The sequence below is a fragment of the Oncorhynchus kisutch genome, linkage group LG2 (assembly GCF_002021735.2).
Source record: "Oncorhynchus kisutch isolate 150728-3 linkage group LG2, Okis_V2, whole genome shotgun sequence".
NCBI classification, from domain to species: Eukaryota; Metazoa; Chordata; class Actinopteri; order Salmoniformes; family Salmonidae; genus Oncorhynchus; species Oncorhynchus kisutch.
The window spans coordinates 78,829,756-78,850,112 of record NC_034175.2 but is presented as its reverse complement, the minus strand read 5'-3'; the positions used below and the strand labels follow the sequence as shown (position 1 = coordinate 78,850,112).

Sequence of the window (20,357 nt, the reverse complement as noted above, 5' to 3'; positions counted from 1 at the left end):
GTGTGTGTTAAGGTAGAGTTCCATCTGTTAGGTAAATGTAAAACATCCTAAATGTTTTGCTGCACCACCAGGAGTCGATACTACCTGTTACGCACAATACTGCTGCACCACCAGGAGTCAATATTACATGTTACACACATTACTGCTGCACCACCAGGAGTCAATACTACCTGTTACACACAGTACTGCTGCACCACCAGGAGTCAATACTACCTGTTACACACAGTACTGCTGCACCACCAGGAGTCAATACTACCTGTTACACACAGTACTGCTGCACCACCAGGAGTCAATACTACCTGTTACACACAGTACTGCTGCACCACCAGGAGTCAATACTACCTGTTGTTACACACTGTACTGCTGCACCACCAGGAGTCAATACTACCTGTTACACACAGTACTGCTGCACCACCAGGAGTCAATACTACCTGTTACACACAGTACTGCTGCACCACCAGGAGTCAATACTACCTGTTACACACTGTACTGCTGCACCACCAAGAGTCAATACTACCTGTTACACACAGTACTGCTGCACCACCAGGAGTCAATACTACCTGTTACACACAGTACTGCTGCACCACCAAGAGTCAATACTACCTGTTACACACAGTACTGCTGCACCACCAGGAGTCAATACTACCTGTTACACACAGTACTGCTGCACCACCAGGAGTCAATACTACCTGTTACACACATTACTGCTGCACCACCAGGAGGCAATACTACCTGTTATACACTACTGCTGCACCACCAAGAGTCAATACTACCTGTTACACACACTACTGCTGCACCACCAGGAGTCAATACTACCTGTTACACACAGTACTGCTGCACCACCAGGAGTCAATACTACCTGTTACACACAGTACTGCTGCACCACCAGGAGTCAATAATACCTGTTACACACAGTACTGCTGCACCACCAGGAGTCAATACTACCTGTTACACACAGTACTGCTGCACCACCAGGAGTCAATACTACCTGTTACACACAGTACTGCTGCACCACCAGGAGTCAATACTACCTGTTACACACAGTACTGCTGCACCACCAGGAGTCAATACTACCTGTTACACACACTACGGCTGCACCACCAGGAGTCAATACTACCTGTTACACACAGTACTGCTGCACCACCAGGAGTCAATACTACCTGTTACACACAGTACTGCTGCACCACCAGGAGTCAATACTACCTGTTACACACAGTACTGCTGCACCACCAGGAGTCAATACTACCTGTTACACACAGTACTGCTGCAGCATCAGGTGCAGTACTGGGATACACTAATGTAAAACATAGGGCTGTTGCACATAGTAAAGATGGTCTAGCAAACTATAAGTCTGTTATAAACATAGTGCAGAGGGTCTAACAGTACACCCTCTTCAAGACTAATGCTCCTCGCTGTGACACATAGTACTGGGATACACTACTGTGTTCTATAGGGCTGTTATCCACTGTGTTCTATAAGGCTGTTACCCACTGTGTTCTATAGGGCTGTTACCCACTGTGTTCTATAGGGCTGTTACCCACTGTGTTCTATAGGGCTGTTACCCACTGTGTTCTATAGGGCTGTTACCCACTGTGTTCTATAGGGCTGTTACCCACTGTGTTCTATAGGGCTGTTATCCACTGTGTTCTATAGGGCTGTTATCCACTGTGTTCTATAAGGCTGTTACCCACTGTGTTCTATAGGGCTGTTACCCACTGTGTTCTATAGGGCTGTTACCCACTGTGTTCTATAAGGATGTTACCCACTGTGTTCTATAGGGCTGTTACCCACTGTGTTCTATAGGGCTGTTACCCACTGTGTTCTATAGGGATGTTACCCACTGTGTTCTATAGGGCTGTTACCCACTGTGTTCTATAGGGCTGTTACCCACTGTGTTCTATAGGGCTGTTACCCACTGTGTTCTATAGGGCTGTTACCCACTGTGTTCTATAGGGCTGTTACCCACTGTGTTCTATAGGGCTGTTACCCACTGTGTTCTATAGGGCTGTTACCCACTGTGTTCTATAGGGATGTTACCCACTGTGTTCTATAGGGCTGTTACCCACTGTGTTCTATAGGGCTGTTACCCACTGTGTTCCATACGGCTGTTTCCCACTGTGTTCTCCTGTCAGCCTGCAGTAGGTCATCATCCCAGCAGTAGGTCATCATCCCAGCAGTAGGTCCTCATCCCAGCAGTAGATCATCATCCCAGCAGTAGGTCATCCTCCCAGCAGTAGGTCATCATCCCAGCAGTTGGTCATCCCATCAGTAGGTCATCATCCCAGTAGTAGGTCATCATCCCATCAGTAGGTCATCCTCCCAGCAGTAGGTCATCCTCCCAGCAGTAGGTCATCATCCCAACAGTAGGTCATCCTCCCAGCAGTTGGTCATCCCATCAGTAGGTCATCCTCCCAGGAGTAGGTCATCTTCCCAGCAGTAGGTCATCCACCCATCAGTAGGTCATCATCCCAGCAGTAGGTCATCCACCCAGGAGTAGGTCATCCTCCCAGCAGTAGGTTATCATCCCAGCAGTAGGTCATCATCCCAGCAGTAGGTTATCCTCCCAGCAGTAGGTCATCATCCCAGCAGTACGTTATCCTCCAAGCAGTAGGTCATCCCATCAGTAGGTCATCATCCCATCAGTAGGTCGTCCTCCCAGCAGTAGCTCATAGAGGGACTAGCTACAAGTCAGGTGATTTCCCCAGTGCATTAGGAGCCAAATAGACCAAAGGGAGAGAGGCAGAACAAGGCGTGAGGGTGTAGAAATACACCCAATCATCAGACAGATACTGTTTCCTCCCAGTTAATACATATGATTCAGAACTACAGGGGAGAGTAAGGATAGAGAGAGAGGAGAGGAGAGAGAGGAGAGGAGTGGAGAGAGAAGAGTGGAGAGAGAGGGGTCGAAAGAGAGGAGAAGAGTGGAGAGAGAGGGGTCGAAAGAGAGGAGAGGAGTGGAGAGAAAGGAGATGAGTAGAGAGAGGGGATAGGAGTAGAGAGAGGGGGGATGACTGGAGAGAGAGGAGAGGAGTGGAGAGAGAGGAGAGGAGAGGAGTGGAGAGAGGTGTGGAGAGAGATCAGAGGACTGGAGAGAGAGGAGATGAGTGGAGGGAGGAGTGGAGAGAGATGAGATGAGTGGAGAGGGTAGAGGAGTGGAGAGAGAGGAGAGGAGTGGAGAGAGGTGTGGAGAGAGATCAGAGGACTGGAGAGAGAGGAGATGATTGGAGAGAGGAGTGGAGAGAGATGATATGAGTGGAGAGAGGGGAGAGGAGTGGAGAGAGATGAGATGAGTGGAGAGGAGTGGAGAGAGGGGAGAAGCCTGGAGAGAGAGGAGAGTAGTGGAGAGAGGAGAGAGGACTGGAGAGAGAGGAGAGGAGTGGAGAGAGATGAGATAGAGGAGAGAGTATATGACTGGATAGAGAGGAGAGGAGTGGAGAGGAGAGATAGGAGATAGAGGAGAGGTGTGGAGAGAGAGGAGATAGAGGAGAGGTGTGGAGAGAGATGCGTGGAGAGAGAAGAGATAGAGGAGTGGAGAGAGAGTACTGCCTCATCAACACACACATGATCTGCCTGAAGATAGCGTCACTCTGGAAAGGAACACTAAATGAATATGTGTCAGATGAGGAGAGGGGATGGAGGGAGAAGGGAAGGGAAGGGGGGATGGAGGGAAGAGGGGGTGGAGGGAGAAGGGAAGGAGGGAAGAGGGGATGGAGGGAAGAGGGGATGGAGGGAGAAGGGAAGGAGGGAAGAGGGGATGGAGGGAAGAGGGGGTGGAGGGAGAAGGGAAGGAGGGAGAAGGGAAGGAGGGAAGAGGGGATGGAGGGAAGAGGGGATGGAGAAGGGAAGGAGGGAAGAGGGGATGGAGGGAAGAGGGGATGGAGGGAAGAGGGGATGGAGGGAAGAGGGGACGGAGGGAGAAGGGAAGGAGGGGATGGAGGGAAGAGGGGATGGAGGGAGAAGGGAAGGAGGGAAGAGGGGATGGAGGGAAGAGGGGACGGAGGGAGAAGGGAAGGAGGGAAGAGGGGATGGAGGGGATGGAGGGAAGAGGGGATGGAGGGAGAAGGGAAGGAGGGAAGAGGGGATGGAGGGAAGAGGGGGTGGAGGGAGAAGGAAGGAGGGGATGGAGGGAAGAGGGGATGGAGGGAAGAGGGGATGGAGGGAGAAGGGAAGGAGGGAGAAGGGAAGGAGAGAAGAGGGGATGGAGGGAAGAGGGGGTGGAGGGAAGAGGGGGTGGAGGGGGTGGAGGGAGAAGGGAAGGAGGGGATGGAGGGAAGAGGGGTCGTGGGGTGAGACAGGGATGCAGCTTAAGCCCCATCCTCTTCAACATATATATCAACGAATTGGCGTGGGCACTAGAAAAGTCTGCAGCACCCGGCCTCACCCTACTAGAATCTGAAGTCAAATGTCTACTGTTTGCTGATGATCTGGTGCTTCTGTAACCAAGCAAGGAGGGCCTACAGCAGCACCTAGATCTTATGTACAGATTCTGTCAGACCTGGGCCCTGACAGTAAATCTCAGTAAAACCAAAATAATGGTGTTCCAAAAAAGGTCCAGTCACCAGAACCACAAATACAAATTCCATCTAGACACTGTTGCCCTAGAGCACACAAAAAACTATACATACCTTGACCTAAACATCAGCGCCACAGGTAACTTCCACAAAGCTGTGAACGATCTGAGAGACAAGGCAAGAAGGGCATTCTATGCCATCAAAAGGAACATAAATTTCAACATACCAATTAGGATTTGGATAAAAATACTTGAATCAGTCATAGAGCCCATTACCCTTTATGGTTGTGAGGTCTGGGGTCTGCTCACCAACCAAGACTTCACAAAATGGGCCAAACACCAAATTGAGACTCTGCATACAGAATTCTGCTAAAATATCCTCCGTGTACAACGTAGAACACCAAATAATGCATGCAGAGCAGAATTAGGCCGATACCCACTAATGATCAAAATCCAGAAAAGAGCTGTTAAATTCTACAACCACCTAAAAGGAAGCGATTCCCAAACCTTCCATAACAAAGCCATCACCTACAGAGAGATGAACCTGGAGAAGAGTCCCCTAAGCAAGCTGGTCCTGGGGCTCTGTTCACAAACACAAACACACCCTACAGAGCCCCAGGACAGCAGCACAATTAGACCCAACCAAATCATGAGAAAACAAAAAGATAATTACTTGACACATTGGAAAGAATTAACAAAAAAACAGAGCAAACTAGAATGCTATTTGGCCCTAAACAGAGAGTACACAGTGGCAGAATACCTGACCACTGTGACTGACCCAAACTTAAGGAAAGCTTTGACTATGTACAGACTCAGTGAGCATAGCCTTGCTATTGAGAAAGGCCGCCGTAGACAGACATGGCTCTCAAGAGAAGACAGGCTATGTGCTCACTGCCCACAAAATGAGGTGGAAACTGAGCTGCACTTCCTAACCTCCTGCCCAATGTATGACCATATTAGAGATACATATTTCCCTCAGATTACACAGATCCACAAAGAATTTGAAAACAAATCCAATTTTGATAAACTCCAATATCTACTGGGTGAAATTCCAGTGTGCCATCACAGCAGCAAGATTTGTGACCTGTTGCCACGAGAAAAGGGCAACCAGTGAAGAACAAACACCATTGTAAATACAACCCATATTTATGCTTATTTATTTTCCCTCGTGTACTTTAACCATTTGTACATTGTTACAACACTGTATATTTATATATAATGACATTTGTAATGTCTTTATTGTTTTGAAACTTCTGTATGTGTAATGTTTACTGTTCATTTTATTGTTTATTTCACTTTGGAATATTATCTACCTCACTTGCTTTGGCAATGTTAATATATGTTTCCCATGCCAATAAAGCCCTTGAATTGAATTGAATTGAGAGGGAGGGAGGACATGAGAATTAAATGAGGGACAGAGAGAGGGGGGGGAGTTAATATGGTCCACAGGCAGGAGAACAGGAGTTTATAAAATGATGGTAATAGACCACTAGTATGGTAATAGGACATCAGCAGGACAAAGACATCTGCACATGGATCCAGACTCCTTCTTAATCCTTGCTGTGTCCCTGCCTCCTTCCTACCCTCTTCTTTTAAGTACCATTCCATTAAAAACACTGTCTCTCTCTGACCTTTCAGTGGGTCGTCCCATCACCCACAGAGAAGGTTAGTGCATAAAACACTGTTTCTTCTGAACAACAAGGCTGCATTCTAATGAGGGGTCCAAGACAGGCAGAGTGGGATCTACAATGGGCCGCTCCCCATCTCTCTCTCTCATGGACCACAGGGAGGAGCAGGGAGACAGGCAGAGTGGGATCTACAATGGGCCGCTCCCCATCTCTCTCTCTCATGGACCACAGGGAGGAGCAGGAAGAGACAGGCAGGACCAGGAGGATATGTTGTGTGGGAGACAGGAAGGACCAGGAGGATATGCTCTGTGGGAGACAGGCAGGACCAGGATGATATGCTGTGTGGGAGACAGGCAGGACCAGGAGGATAGGCTGTGTGGGAGACAGGCAGGACCAGGATGATATGCTGTGTGGGAGACAGGCAGGACCAGGATGATATGCTGTGTGGGAGACAGGCAGGACCAGGAGGATAGGCTGTGTGGGAGACAGGCAGGACCAGGATAATATGTTATGTGGGAGACAGGCAGGACCAGGAGGATATGCTGTGTGGGAGACAGGCAGGACCAGGAGAATATGTTATGTGGGAGACAGACAGGACCAGGCAGGTATGGTGGGTGAGAGACAGGCAGGACCAGGCAGGTATGGTGGGTGGGAGACAGGCATCCAGACAGGCAGGACCAGGAAGGTATGGTGGGTGAGAGACATGCAGGACCAGGCAGGTATGGTGGGTGAGAGACAGATGCTTTGGGGCTGTTTTTCTGCAAAGGGACCAGGACGACTGATGACTGATCCGTGTAAAGGAAATAATGAATGGGGCCATGTATCGTGAGATTTTGAGAGAAAACCTTCAATCAGCAAGGGCATTGAAGATGACATGTGGCTGGGTCTTTCAGCATGACAATGATCCCAAACACACCGCCCGGGCAACGAAGGAGTGGCTTCGTAAGAAGCATTTCAAGGTCCTAGAGTGGCCTAGCCAGTCTCCAGATCTCAACCCCATAGAAAATCTTTGGAGGGAGTTGAAAGTCTGTGTTGCCCAGCAACAACCCCAAAACATCACTGCTCTAGAGGAGATCTGCATGGAGGAATGGGCCAAAATATCAGTAACAGTGTGTGAAAACCGTGTGAAGACTTACAGAAAATGTTTGACCTTTGTCATTGCCAACAAAGAGTATATAACAAAGTATTGAGATAAACTTTTGTTATTGACCAAGTACTTATTTCCCACCATAATTTGCAAATAAATTCATTAAAAATCCTACAATCCTACAATTTTCTCATTTTGTCTGACATAGTTGAAGTGTACCTATGATGAAAATTACAGGGGGGAGGGCACAAGGGTGTGTTCTCAGCCCTCTCCTGTACTCCCTGTTCACCCATGACTTCGTGGCCACACATGCCTCCAACTCAATCATCAAGTTTGCAGACAACACTACAGTGGTAGGCTTGATTACCAACAACAACGAGACGGCCTACAGGGAGGAGGTGAGGGCCCTCGGAGTGTGGTGTCAGGAAAACAACCTCACACTCAATGTCAACAAAACAAAGGAGATGATTGTGGATTTCAGGAAACAGCAGAGGGAACACCCCCCTATCCACATCGACGGGACAGTAGTGGAGAAGGTAGTAAGTTTTAAGTTCCTCGGCGTACACATCACAGACAAACTGAAATGGTCCACCCACACAGACAGCATTGTGAAGAAGGCGCAGCAGCGCCTCTTCAACCTCAGGAGGCTGAAGAAATTTGGCTTGGTCCCTAAGACCCTGACCAACTTCTACAGATCCTGTAGGGCTGCATCCTGTCTGGCTGTATCACCGCCTGGTACGGCAACTGCTCCGCCCACAACCGTAAGGCTCTCCAGAGGGTAGTGAGGTCTGCCCAATGCATCACCGGGGGCAAACTACCTGCCCTCCAGGACACCTACACCACCCAATGTCACAGGAAGGCCATAAAGATCATCAAGGACAACAACCACCCGAGCCACTGCCTGTTCAACCCGCTATCATCCAGAAGGCGAGGTCAGTACAGGTGCATCAAAGCAGGGACCGAGAGACTGAAAAACAGCTTCTATCTCAAGGCCATCAGACTGTTAAACAGCCACCACTAACATTGAGTGGCTGCTGCCAACACACTGACTCAACTCCAGCCACTTTAATAATACAAAATTGGATGTAATACATGTATCACTAGCCACTTTAACTATGCCACTTTGTTTACATACTCATCTCATATGTATATACTGTACTCTATATCATCTACTGCATCCTTATGTAATACATGTATCACTAGCCACTAACTATGCCACTTTGTTTACATACTCATCTCATATGTATATACTGTACTCGATATCATCTACTGTATCTTGCCTATGCTGCTCTGTACCATCACTCATTCATATATCTTTATGTACATATTCTTTATCCCTTTACACTTGTGTGTATAAGGTAGTAGTTGGAATTGTTAAGATTACTTGTTAGATATTACTGCATGGTCGGAACTAGAAGCACAAGCATTTAGCTACACTCACATTAACATCTGCTCACCATTTGTCTGTGACCAATACGATTTGATTGGAATTGATTTATCAATAGTTTCTCCCATTCTTCTCTGCAGATCCTCTCAATCTCTGTCAGGTTGGATGGGGAGCGTCGCCACACAGCTATTTTCAGGTCTCTCCAGAGATGTTTGATGGTGTCTGGGCTCTGGCTGGGTCATTCAAAGGACATGCAGAGTCCCGAAGCCACTCCTGCGTTGTCTTGGCTGTGTGCTTAGGGTTGTTGTCCTGTTGGAAGGTGAAACAGTCTGAGGTCCTGAGCTCTCTGTTCATCTTTCTCTTGATACTGACTAGTCTCCCAGTCTGTGCAGCTGAAAAACTGCCACCTCCATGCTTCACTGTATGGATGGTATTGGCCAGGTGATGAGCGGTGCCTGGTTTCCTACAGACATGATACTTGGCATTCAGGCCAAAGAGTTCAATGTTGGTTTCATCAGACCGGAGAATCTGGTTTCTCATGGTCTGAGAGTCTTTAGGTGCCCTTTGGCAAACCGAGGACTGAGGAGTGGCTTCTGTCTGGCCACTTTACCATAAAGGACTGATTGGTGAAGTTCTGCAGAGGATGTCCTTTAGGAAGGTTCTCCCATCTCCACAGAGCAACTCTGGAGCTTTGTCAGAGTGACCATTAGGTTCTTGGTCACCTCCCTGACCTAGGCCTTTCACCCCTGATTACTCAGTTTGGCGGCCAGCTCTAGGAAGGGTCGGTGGTTCCAAAGAATGATGGAGGCCACTGTGTTCTTGGGAACCTTCAATGCTGCAGAATGATGGAGGCCACTGTGTTCTTGGGAACCTTCAATGCTGCAGAATGATGGAGGCCACTGTGTTCTTGGGGACCTTCAATGCTGCAGAATGATGGAGGCCACTGTGTTCTTAGGGACCTTCAATGCTGCAGAATGATGGAGGCCACTGTGTTCTTGGGGACCTTCAATGCTGCAGAATGATGGAGGCCACTGTGTTCTTAGGGACCTTCAATGATGCAGAATGATGGAGGCCACTGTGTTCTTGGGGACCTTCAATGCTGCAGAATGATGGAGGCCACTGTTTTCTTGGGGACCTTCAATGCTGCAGAATGATGGAGGCCACTGTGTTCTTGGGGACCTTCAATGCAGCAGAATGATGGAGGCCACTGTGTTCTTGGGGACCTTCAATGCTGCAGAATGATGGAGGCCACTGTGTTCTTGGGGACCTTCAATGCTGCAGAATGATGGAGGCCACTGTGTTCTTGGGGACCTTCAATGCTGCAGAATGATGGAGGCCACTGTGTTCTTGGGGACCTTCAATGCTGCAGAATGATGGAGGCCACTGTGTTCTTGGGGACCTTCAATGCTGCAGAAATGTTTTGGTACCCTTCCCCAGATCTGTGCCTCAACACAATCCTGTCTCATAGCTCTATGGACAATTCCTTCAACCTCATGGTTTGGTTTTTGCTCTGACTTGCACTGTCAACTGTGGGACCTTATGTAGATTCAATGGTTGTAAAGATGGGGAGAAGTCTGTCCGTAATAAAGAGATCTGCTCTGCTTTTTTCACACCACACTTCACAAAGCAAGTCCTGCAGGCTCTAGTTTTATCTAATCTTGATTATTGTCCAGTCGTATGGTCCAGTGCTGCAAGGAAAGACCTAGTTAAGCTGCAGCTGGTCCAGAACAGAGGGGCACGTCTTGCTCTTCATTGTAATCAGAGGACTGATATAAATACTATGCTGACAGTCTCTCTTGACTAAGAGGAGAGACTGACTGCATCACTTCTTGTTTTTATAAGAAACATTAATGTGTTGAAAATCCCAAATTGTTTTCATAGTCAACTTACATACAGCTCTGACACACACACTTATCCCAGCAGACATGCCACCAGGGGTCTTTTCACAGTCCCCAAATCCAGAACAAATTCAAGAAAACATACAGTATTATATAGAGCCCTTACTGAAGACATTCATGTACATGACAGTCCTTACAGAAGACATGAATGGACACGACAGTCCTTACTGAAGACATTCATGGACATGACAATCCTTACTGAAGACACTAATAGACATGACAGTCCTTACTGAAGACATTCCTGGACATGACAGTCCTTACTGAAGACATGAATGAACATGACAGTCCTTACTGAAGACATGAATGGACATGACAGTCCTTACTGAAGACATTAATGGACATGACAGTCCTTACTGAAGACATGACCGTCCTTACTGAAGACATTCCTGGACATGACAGTCCTTACTGAAGACATGCCAGTCCTTACTGAAGACACTAATGGACATGACAGTCCTTACTGAAGACATGACAGTCCTTACTGAAGACATTCCTGGACATGACAGTCCTTACTGAAGACATGACAGTCCTTACTGAAGACACTAATGGACATGACAGTCCTTACTGAAGACATTAATGGACATGCCAGTCCTTACTGAAGACATGAATGGACATGACAGTCCTTACTGAAGACATTAATGGACATGACAGTCCTTACTGAAGACATGACCGTCCTTACTGAAGACATTCCTGGACATGACAGTCCTTACTGAAGACATGCCAGTCCTTACTGAAGACACTAAATGACATGACAGTCCTTACTGAAGACATTCCTGGACATGGTAGTCCTTACTGAAGACACTAATGTACATGACAGTCCTTACTGAAGACATGAATTGACATGGCAGTCCTTACTGAAGACATGAATGGACATGCCAGTCCTTACTGAAGACATGAATGGACATGACAGTCCTTACTGAAGACACTAATGGACATGACAGTCCTTACTGAAGACATTCCTGGACATGGCAGTCCTTACTGAAGACACTAATGGACATGACAGTCCTTACTGAAGACACTCATGGACATGACAGTCCTTACTGAAGACATTCATGTACATGACAGTCCTTACTGAAGACATGAATGGACATGGCAGTCCTTACTGAAGACACTAATGGACATGACAGTCCTTACTGAAGACATGAATGGACATGACAGTCCTTACTGAATACATTAATGGACATGACAGTCCTTACTGAAGAAATTCCTGGACATGGCAGTCCTTACTGAAGACATTAATGGACATGACAGTCCTTACTGAAGACACTAATGGACAGACAGTCCTTACTGAAGACATGAATGGACATGACAGTCCTTACTGAAGACATGAATGGACACGACAGGAAATGGCCTCACCTCAGTAAACCAAAACCTTTCTTCTTCTTGGCCTTCTTGTCTGACTCGTCCACGTCCTCAGTTATCTTCTTTCCTTTACTGTTGGACTGCTTCTCTTTCTTCGTTCCTTTAGCCTTCTTCTTCTTGTCTTGCCTCTCCTCTTCCCCCACGCCCTGGCGAGAGGAGCCGCTGGCAGGGGTGTCCCGTCCCGAACTCTGGTCTGACAGGTCATCTGGAGAGGAGAGACACACAGCCAGTTAACCCGGTACCCCTGTATATTGACTCTGTACCGGTACCTCGTGTGGATTGACTCTGTACCGGTACCTTCTGTGTATTGACTCTGTACCGGTACCACCTGTATATAGCCTCCAAATTGACTCTGTACCAGTACCCCCTGTATATAACCTCCACATTGACTCTGTACCGGTACCCCCTGTATATAGCCTCCAAATTGACTCTGTACCAGTACCCCCTGTATATAGCCTCCACATTGACTCTGTACCGGTACCCCTGTATATAGCCTCTACATTGACTCTGTATCATAACACCCTGTATATAGCCTCCACAATGTGCAGATACCCCCCTGTATATAGCCTCCACATTGACTCTGTACTGGTATCCCCTGTATATAGCCTCCACAATGTGCAGATACCCCCCTGTATATAGCCTCCACATTGACTCTGTACCGTAACACCCTGTATATAGCCTCCACATTGACTCAGTACCAGTACCCCCTGTATATAGCCTCCACATTGACTCTGTACCGGTACCCCCTGTATATAACCTCCACATTGACTCTGTACCAGTACCCCCTGTATATAGCCTCCACATTGACTCTGTACCGGTACCCCCTGTATATAACCTCCACATTGACTCTGTACCAGTACCCCCTGTATATAGCCTCCACATTGACTCTGTACCGTAACACCCTGTATATAGCCTCCACATTGACTCTGTACCGGTACCACCTGTATATAGCCTCCACATTGACTCTGTACCGTAACACCCTGTATATAGCCTCCACATTGACTCTGTACCGTAACACCCTGTATATAGCCTCCACATTGACTCTGTACCGGTACCACCTGTATATAGCCTCCACATTGACTCTGTACCGGTACCCCCTGTATATAGCCTCCACATTGACTATGTATCATAACACCCTGTATATAGCCTCCACATAGACTCTGTACCGTAACACCCTGTATATAGCCTCCACATTGACTCTGTACCGGTACCCCCTGTATATAACCTCCACATTGACTCTGTACCATAACACCCTGTATATAGCCTCAACATTGACTCTGTACCGGTACCCCCTGTATATAGCCTCCACATTGACTCTGTATCATAACACCCTGTATATAGCCTCCACATTGACTCTGTACCAGTACCCCCTGTATATAGCCTCCACATTGACTCTGTACCGTAATACCCTGTATATAGCCTCCACATTGACTCTGTACCGATACCCCCTGTATATAGCCTCCACATTGACTCTGTACCGGTACCCCCTGTATATAGCCTCCACATTGACTCTGTACCGTAACACCCTGTATATAGCCTCCACAATGTGCAGATACTCCCCTGTATATAGCCTCCACAATGTGCAGATACCCCCCTGTATATAGCCTCCACAATGTGCAGATACCCCCCTGTATATAGCCTCCAGAATGTGCAGATACCCCCCTGTATATAGCCTCCACAATGTGCAGATACCCCCCTGTATATAGCCCCACAATGTACAGATACCCCCCTGTATATAGCCTCCACAATGTGCAGATACCCCCCTGTATATAGCCTCCACAATGTGCAGATACCCCCCTGTATATAGCCCCACAATGTGCAGATACCCCCCCTGTATATAGCCTCCACAATGTGCAGATACCCCCCTGTATATAGCCTCCACAATGTGCAGATACCCCCCTGTATATAGCCTCCACAATGTGCAGATACCCCCCTGTATATAGCCTCCACAATGTGCAGATACCTCCCTGATATGATATATTACTGTAAAGGGTATAGCATAGTGATAGGAGATACTACTGTAAAGGGTATAGAGTAGTGATATGATATAGCACTGTAAAGGATATAGCATAGTGATATGATATAGCACTGTAAAGAGTATAGAGTTGTGATAGGAGATACTACTGTAAAGGGTATAGAGTAGTGATAGGAGATAGTACTGTAAAGGGTATAGAGTAGTGATAGGAGATAGTACTGTAAAGGGTATAGAGTAGTGATAGGAGATAGTACTGTAAAGGGTATAGAGTAGTGATAGGAGATAGTACTGTAAAGGGTATAGAGTAGTGATAGGAGATAGTACTGTAAAGGGTATAGAGTAGTGATAGGAGATAGTACTGTAAAGGGTATAGAGTAGTGATAGGAGATAGTACTGTAAAGGGTATAGAGTAGTGATAGGAGATAGTACTGTAAAGGGTATAGAGTAGTGATAGGAGATAGTACTGTAAAGGGTATAGAGTAGTGATAGGAGATAGTACTGTAAAGGGTATAGAGTAGTGATAGGAGATAGTACTGTAAAGGGTATAGAGTAGTGATAGGAGATAGTACTGTAAAGGGTATAGAGTAGTGATAGGAGATAGTACTGTAAAGGGTATAGAGTAGTGATAGGAGATAGTACTGTAAAGGGTATAGAGTAGTGATAGGAGATAACACTGTAAAGGGTATAGAGTAGTGATAGGAGATAGTACTGTAAAGGGTATAGAGTAGTGATAGGAGATAGTACTGTAAAGGGTATAGAGTAGTGATAGGAGATAGTACTGTAAAGGGTATAGAGTAGTGATAGGAGATAGTACTGTAAAGGGTATAGAGTAGTGATAGGAGCCCACCCCCTCCTCTCCTCTCCTCTCCATGCTTTGTGTCCTCAGGATTAATTTACGTTGAGCTGCAGTGCGTGTCGAACAAAAAGCATGTTCTGATGCATATTAGAGTGTCTCTCTCGCTGAACGGTCCTCTGTGGATCTACTGTGTTAATGAATAATACCAGCTTTAAACACATCACAGCCGTGCCCGTATCAATTCACTACTCTAACTTCTGTTGGAATTAATGTGTGCCATGGGGAGAGAGAGAGAAACAGAGAGAGAGAGAGAGAAACAGAGAGAGACTGAGAGACAGAGAGAGAGAGAGAGAACAGAGAGAGAGAGAGAGACAGAGAGAGAGAGAGAAACAGAGAGAGAGAGAGGGGAGAGAGAGAGAGAAACAGAGATAGAGAGAGAAACAGAGAGAGACAGAGAGACAGAGAGAGACAGAGAGAGAGAGAGAGAGAGAGAGAGGGAGAGAGAGAGAGAGAAACAGAGGAGAGAGAGAGACAGAGAGAGACAGAGACAGAGAGAGAGACAGAGAGAGACAGAGAGAGAGGACAGAGAGACAGAGAGAGAGAGAGAGAGAGAGAGAGACAGAGAGAGAGACAGAGAGATAGACAGAGAGACAGAGGAGAGAGAGACAGAGACAGAGAGAGACTGAGAGACAGAGAGAGACAGAGAGAGAGACAGAGAGAGAGAGAGACAGAGAGAGAGAGAGAGAGACAGAGAGAGACAGAGAGAGAGACAGAGAGAGACAGAGAGACAGAGACCAGAGAGAGAGCAAGAGAGAGAGAGAGAGAGAGAGAGAGAGACAGAGAGAGAGAGAGATAGACAAAGAGGGAGAGAGGAGAGAGACAGAGAGAGTAGACAGAGAGAAGAGAGACAGAGAGAGAGACAGAGAGAGAGAGAGACAGAGAGAGAGAGACGAGAGAGAGAAGAGAGAGAGAGAGAGAGAGAGAGAGAGAGAGAGACAGAGACAGAGACAGAGACAGAGACAGAGACAGAGACAGAGACAGAGAGAGTTAGACAGAAAGAGAGAGAGGGGAGAGAGACAGAGAGAGAGAGAGAACGTCAGCAGAGGAGCGGGCTTGTCTGTCATGAAACATGGTGTGTTTTAACATGACTGCTCTACAGGGAATGAGTGTGGGCTGAATGTATGGAGTTATCTCTCTCATTCAGACGCTAGGCTTCTTCTGTTTAGCTTTAAAACCCCCAGCTAGCTATTTCACCAAGCAACAAACTCCCACATGACAGCGAGAGAAAGAGAGAGAGAGAAGAGAGACAGAGAGAGAGAGATAAGTTCTTTATTTCTGACCTGATTTTCCAGTTGGAGAAGAGAATGGATGTAATATTCTGTTACATGGTGGTCTACGGTATGGATGAAACACATGCCCACCATGAGACAGACAGACCTCGGAGACTCATAGACAGGGTGACAGCCAGACAGACCTCAGAGAGACAGGGTGACAGCCAGACATACCTCATAGAGACAGGGTGACAGCCAGACATACCTCAGAGAGACAGGGTGACAGCCAGACAGACCTCGGAGACTCATAGACTGGGTGACAGCCAGACAGACCTCAGAGAGACTCAGAGAGACAGGTTGACAGCCATACATACCTCATAGAGACAGGGTGACAGCCAGACATACCTCATAGAGACAGGGTGACAGCCAGACAGACCTCAGAGAGACTCAGGGAGACAGGTTGACAGCCAGACATACCTCATAGAGACAGGGTGACAGCCAGACATACCTCATAGAGACATGGTGACAGCCAGACAGACCTCAGAGAGACAGGGTGACAGCCAGACAGACCTCAGAGAGACTCAGAGAGACAGGGTGACAGCCAGACATACCTCAGAGAGACAGGGTGACAGCCAGACAGACCTCAGAGAGACTCAGAGAGACATGTTGACAGCCAGACATACCTCAGAGAGACAGGGTGACAGCCAGACATACCTCATAGAGACATGGTGACAGCCAGACAGACCTCATAGAGACAGGGTGACAGCCAGACATACCTCATAGAGACAGGGTGACAGCCAGACAGACCTCAGAGAGACTCAGAGAGACAGGGTGACAGCCAGACAGACCTCAGGGAGACAAGGTGACAGCCAGACAGACCTCAGAGAGACAGGGTGACAGCCAGACAGACCTCAGAGAGACAGGGTGACAGCCAGACAGACCTCAGAGAGACAGGGTGATAGCCAGACAGGGGGTAGAGGTGAATAAAGGACCACATTGATCGTTCACTCCACACTACTCTTTTCCCTGCAGCCTCGTGTCATCTCAGACTCACTGTGGACGTCTGGCCAGTAACAGATGGACATGCCAGCAGGATCTTTATCTCCCTGTCACTAGCCAGCCCATCTCTCTCTCTCAATCTCTCTCCCTCCCTCCCACTCTCCCCCTCCATCCCCATCTCTCTCTCAATCTCTCTCCCTCCCTCCCACTCTCCCCCTCCATCCCCGTCTCTCTCTCTCTCAATCTCTCTCCCCCCCTCCCACTCTCCCCCTCCATCCCCGTCTCTCTCTCTATCTCTCTCTAGATCTATCTGTCTCTCCTCTAGATCTATCCGTCTCTCTCTCTCTTGTTTTCTCTCTCTCTCAATCTCTCTCCCTCCCTCCCTCCCTCCCGCTCTCCCACGCCATCTCCATCTCTCCATCTCTCTCTCCCTCCCACCCTGTCCCACCCCCCTCTCTCTCTCTCTCGTTCTCTCTCATCTGCAGCACCCCGGCCCGACATCCCCCCCCCCCCCCCCCAAAAAAGGAAGAAAAATCAATCGCCAGGCCATAAAATGACTTCAGCCATTATTAGTGTGAGGATTTAGCTGGCTGACCAGAGGAGTAAGACAAACTGTTGGTGTCTGAAGTAGTGAAAGTGTTTTGATCCGTGTTTGGGCTTTGTCTCACATCAGATGGCGTCACTCCTACGCCATGTTCATCCCTGATATGTCTTGTTGGATGTGGAACAAAAATGTTTTGATTTTACTCATCCGCCTAACACTAGCTGTTAGCTAGACTAGCTGTCTTCTGAAGAATCTGCAACTAGTGGTTAGAGACAGGTGACCTAGTGGTTAGAGACAGGTAGCCTAGGCTACCTGTCTCTAACCACTAGGTCACCTGTCTTTAACCACTAGGCTACCTGTCTCTAACCACTAGGTCACCTGTCTCTAACCACTAGGCTACCTGTCTCTAACCACTAGGTCACATGTATCTAACCACTAGGCTACATGTCTCTAACCACTAGGCTACCTGTCTCTAACCACTAGGTCACATGTCTCTAACCACTAGGTCACCTGTCTCTAACCACTAGGCTACCTGTCTCTAACCACTAGGTCACATGTATCTAACCACTAGGCTACCTGTCTCTAACCACTAGGGCTACCTGTCTCTAACCACTAGGCTACATGTCTCTAACCACTAGGCTACCTGTCTCTAACCACTAGGCTACCTGTCTCTAACCACTAGGCTACATGTCTCTAACCACTAGTTCACCTGTCTCTAACCACTAGGCTACCTGTCTCTAACCACTAGGCTACCTGTCTCTAACCACTAGGCTACCTGTCTCTAACCACTAGGTCACCTGTCTCTAACCACTAGGTCACCTGTCTCTAACCACTAGGTCACCTGTCTCTAACCACTAGACTACATGTATCTATCTAATCACTAGGCTACATGTCTCTAACCACTAGGCTACCTGTCTCTAACCACTAGGCTACATGTCTCTAACCACTAGGCTACATGTCTCTAACCACTAGGCTACCTGTCTCTAACCACTAGGCTACCTGTCTCTAACCACTAGGCTACCTGTCTCTAACCACTAGCTCACCTGTCTCTAACCACTAGGCTACCTGTCTCTAACCATTAGGCTACCTGTCTCTAACCACTAGGTCACCTGTCTCTAACCACTAGGTCACCTGTCTCTAACCACTAGGTCACCTGTCTCTAACCACTAGACTACATGTATCTAACCACTAGGCTACATGTCTCTAACCACTAGGCTACCTGTCTCTAACCACTAGGCTACCTGTCTCTAACCACTAGGCTACATGTCTCTAACCACTAGGCTACCTGTCTCTAACCACTAGGCTACCTGTCTCTAACCACTAGGCTACCTGTCTCTAACCACTAGGTCACCTGTCTCTAACCACTAGGCTAACTGTCTCTAACCACTAGGCTACCTGTCTCTAACCACTAGGCTACCTGTCTCTAACCACTAGGTCACCTGTCTCTAACCACTAGGCTACCTGTCTCTAACCACTAGGTCACCTGTCTCTAACCACTAGGCTAACTGTCTCTAACCACTAGGCTACCTGTCTCTAACCACTAGGTCACCTGTCTCTAACCACTAGGCTACCTGTCTCTAACCACTAGGTCACCTGTCTCTAACCACTAGGCTACCTGTCTCTAACCACTATGTCACCTGTCTCTAACCACTAGGTCACCTGTCTCTAACCACTAGGTCACCTGTCTCTAACCACTAGGTCACCTGTCTCTAACCACTAGACTACATGTCTCTAACCACTAGGCTACCTGTCTCTAACCACTAGGCTACCTGTCTCTAACCACTAGGCTACCTGTCTCTAACCACTAGGTCACCTGTCTCTAACCACTAGGCTACCTGTCTCTAACCACTAGGTCACCTGTCTCTAACCAATAGGCTACCTGTCTCTAACCACTAGGTCACATGTATCTAACCACTAGGCTACATGTCTCTAACCACTAGGCTACATGTCTCTAACCACTAGGTCACCTGTCTCTAACCACTAGGCTACCTGTCTCTAACCACTAGGTCACATGTCTCTAACCACTAGGTCACCTGTCTCTAACCACTAGGCTACCTGTCTCTAACCACTAGGCTACCTGTCTCTAACCACTAGGTCACATGTATCTAACCACTAGGCTACCTGTCTCTAACCACTAGGCTACCTGTCTCTAACCACTAGGCTACATGTCTCTAACCACTAGGCTACCTGTCTCTAACCACTAGGCTACCTGTCTCTAACCACTAGGCTACCTGTCTCTAACCACTAGCTCACCTGTCTCTAACCACTAGGCTACCTGTCTCTAACCACTAGGCTACCTGTCTCTAACCACTAGGTTACCTGTCTCTAACCACTAGGCTACCTGTCTCTAACCACTATGTCACCTGTCTCTAACCACTAGTTCACCTGTCTCTAACCACTAGGCTACCTGTCTCTAACCACTAGGCTACCTGTCTCTAACCACTAGGCTACCTGTCTCTAACCACTAGGTCACCTGTCTCTAACCACTAGGTCACCTGTCTCTAACCACTAGACTACATGTATCTATCTAATCACTAGGCTACATGTCTCTAACCACTAGGCTACCTGTCTCTAACCACTAGGCTACATGTCTCTAACCACTAGGCTACATGTCTCTAACCACTAGGCTACCTGTCTCTAACCACTAGGCTACCTGTCTCTAACCACTAGGCTACCTGTCTCTAACCACTAGCTCACCTGTCTCTAACCACTAGGCTACCTGTCTCTAACCATTAGGCTACCTGTCTCTAACCACTAGGTCACCTGTCTCTAACCACTAGGTCACCTGTCTCTAACCACTAGGTCACCTGTCTCTAACCACTAGACTACATGTATCTAACCACTAGGCTACATGTCTCTAACCACTAGGCTACCTGTCTCTAACCACTAGGCTACATGTCTCT

The 20,357-nt window shown here is 47.7% G+C and overlaps 1 protein-coding gene across 2 annotated transcripts in view; it reads right to left on the bottom strand.

Moving 5' to 3' along the window:
• Nucleotides 1–20,357, bottom strand: part of LOC109883170 (partitioning defective 3 homolog B) — a 206,207-nt gene that overhangs the window by 62,981 nt on the left and 122,869 nt on the right. For both annotated transcript variants that reach the window (XM_031801834.1, XM_031801839.1), the window contains one exon: nucleotides 11,864–12,074. In XM_031801834.1, the coding sequence (XP_031657694.1) occupies nucleotides 11,864–12,074 (211 nt within the window). The remainder of the gene's footprint in view (nucleotides 1–11,863; nucleotides 12,075–20,357) is intronic.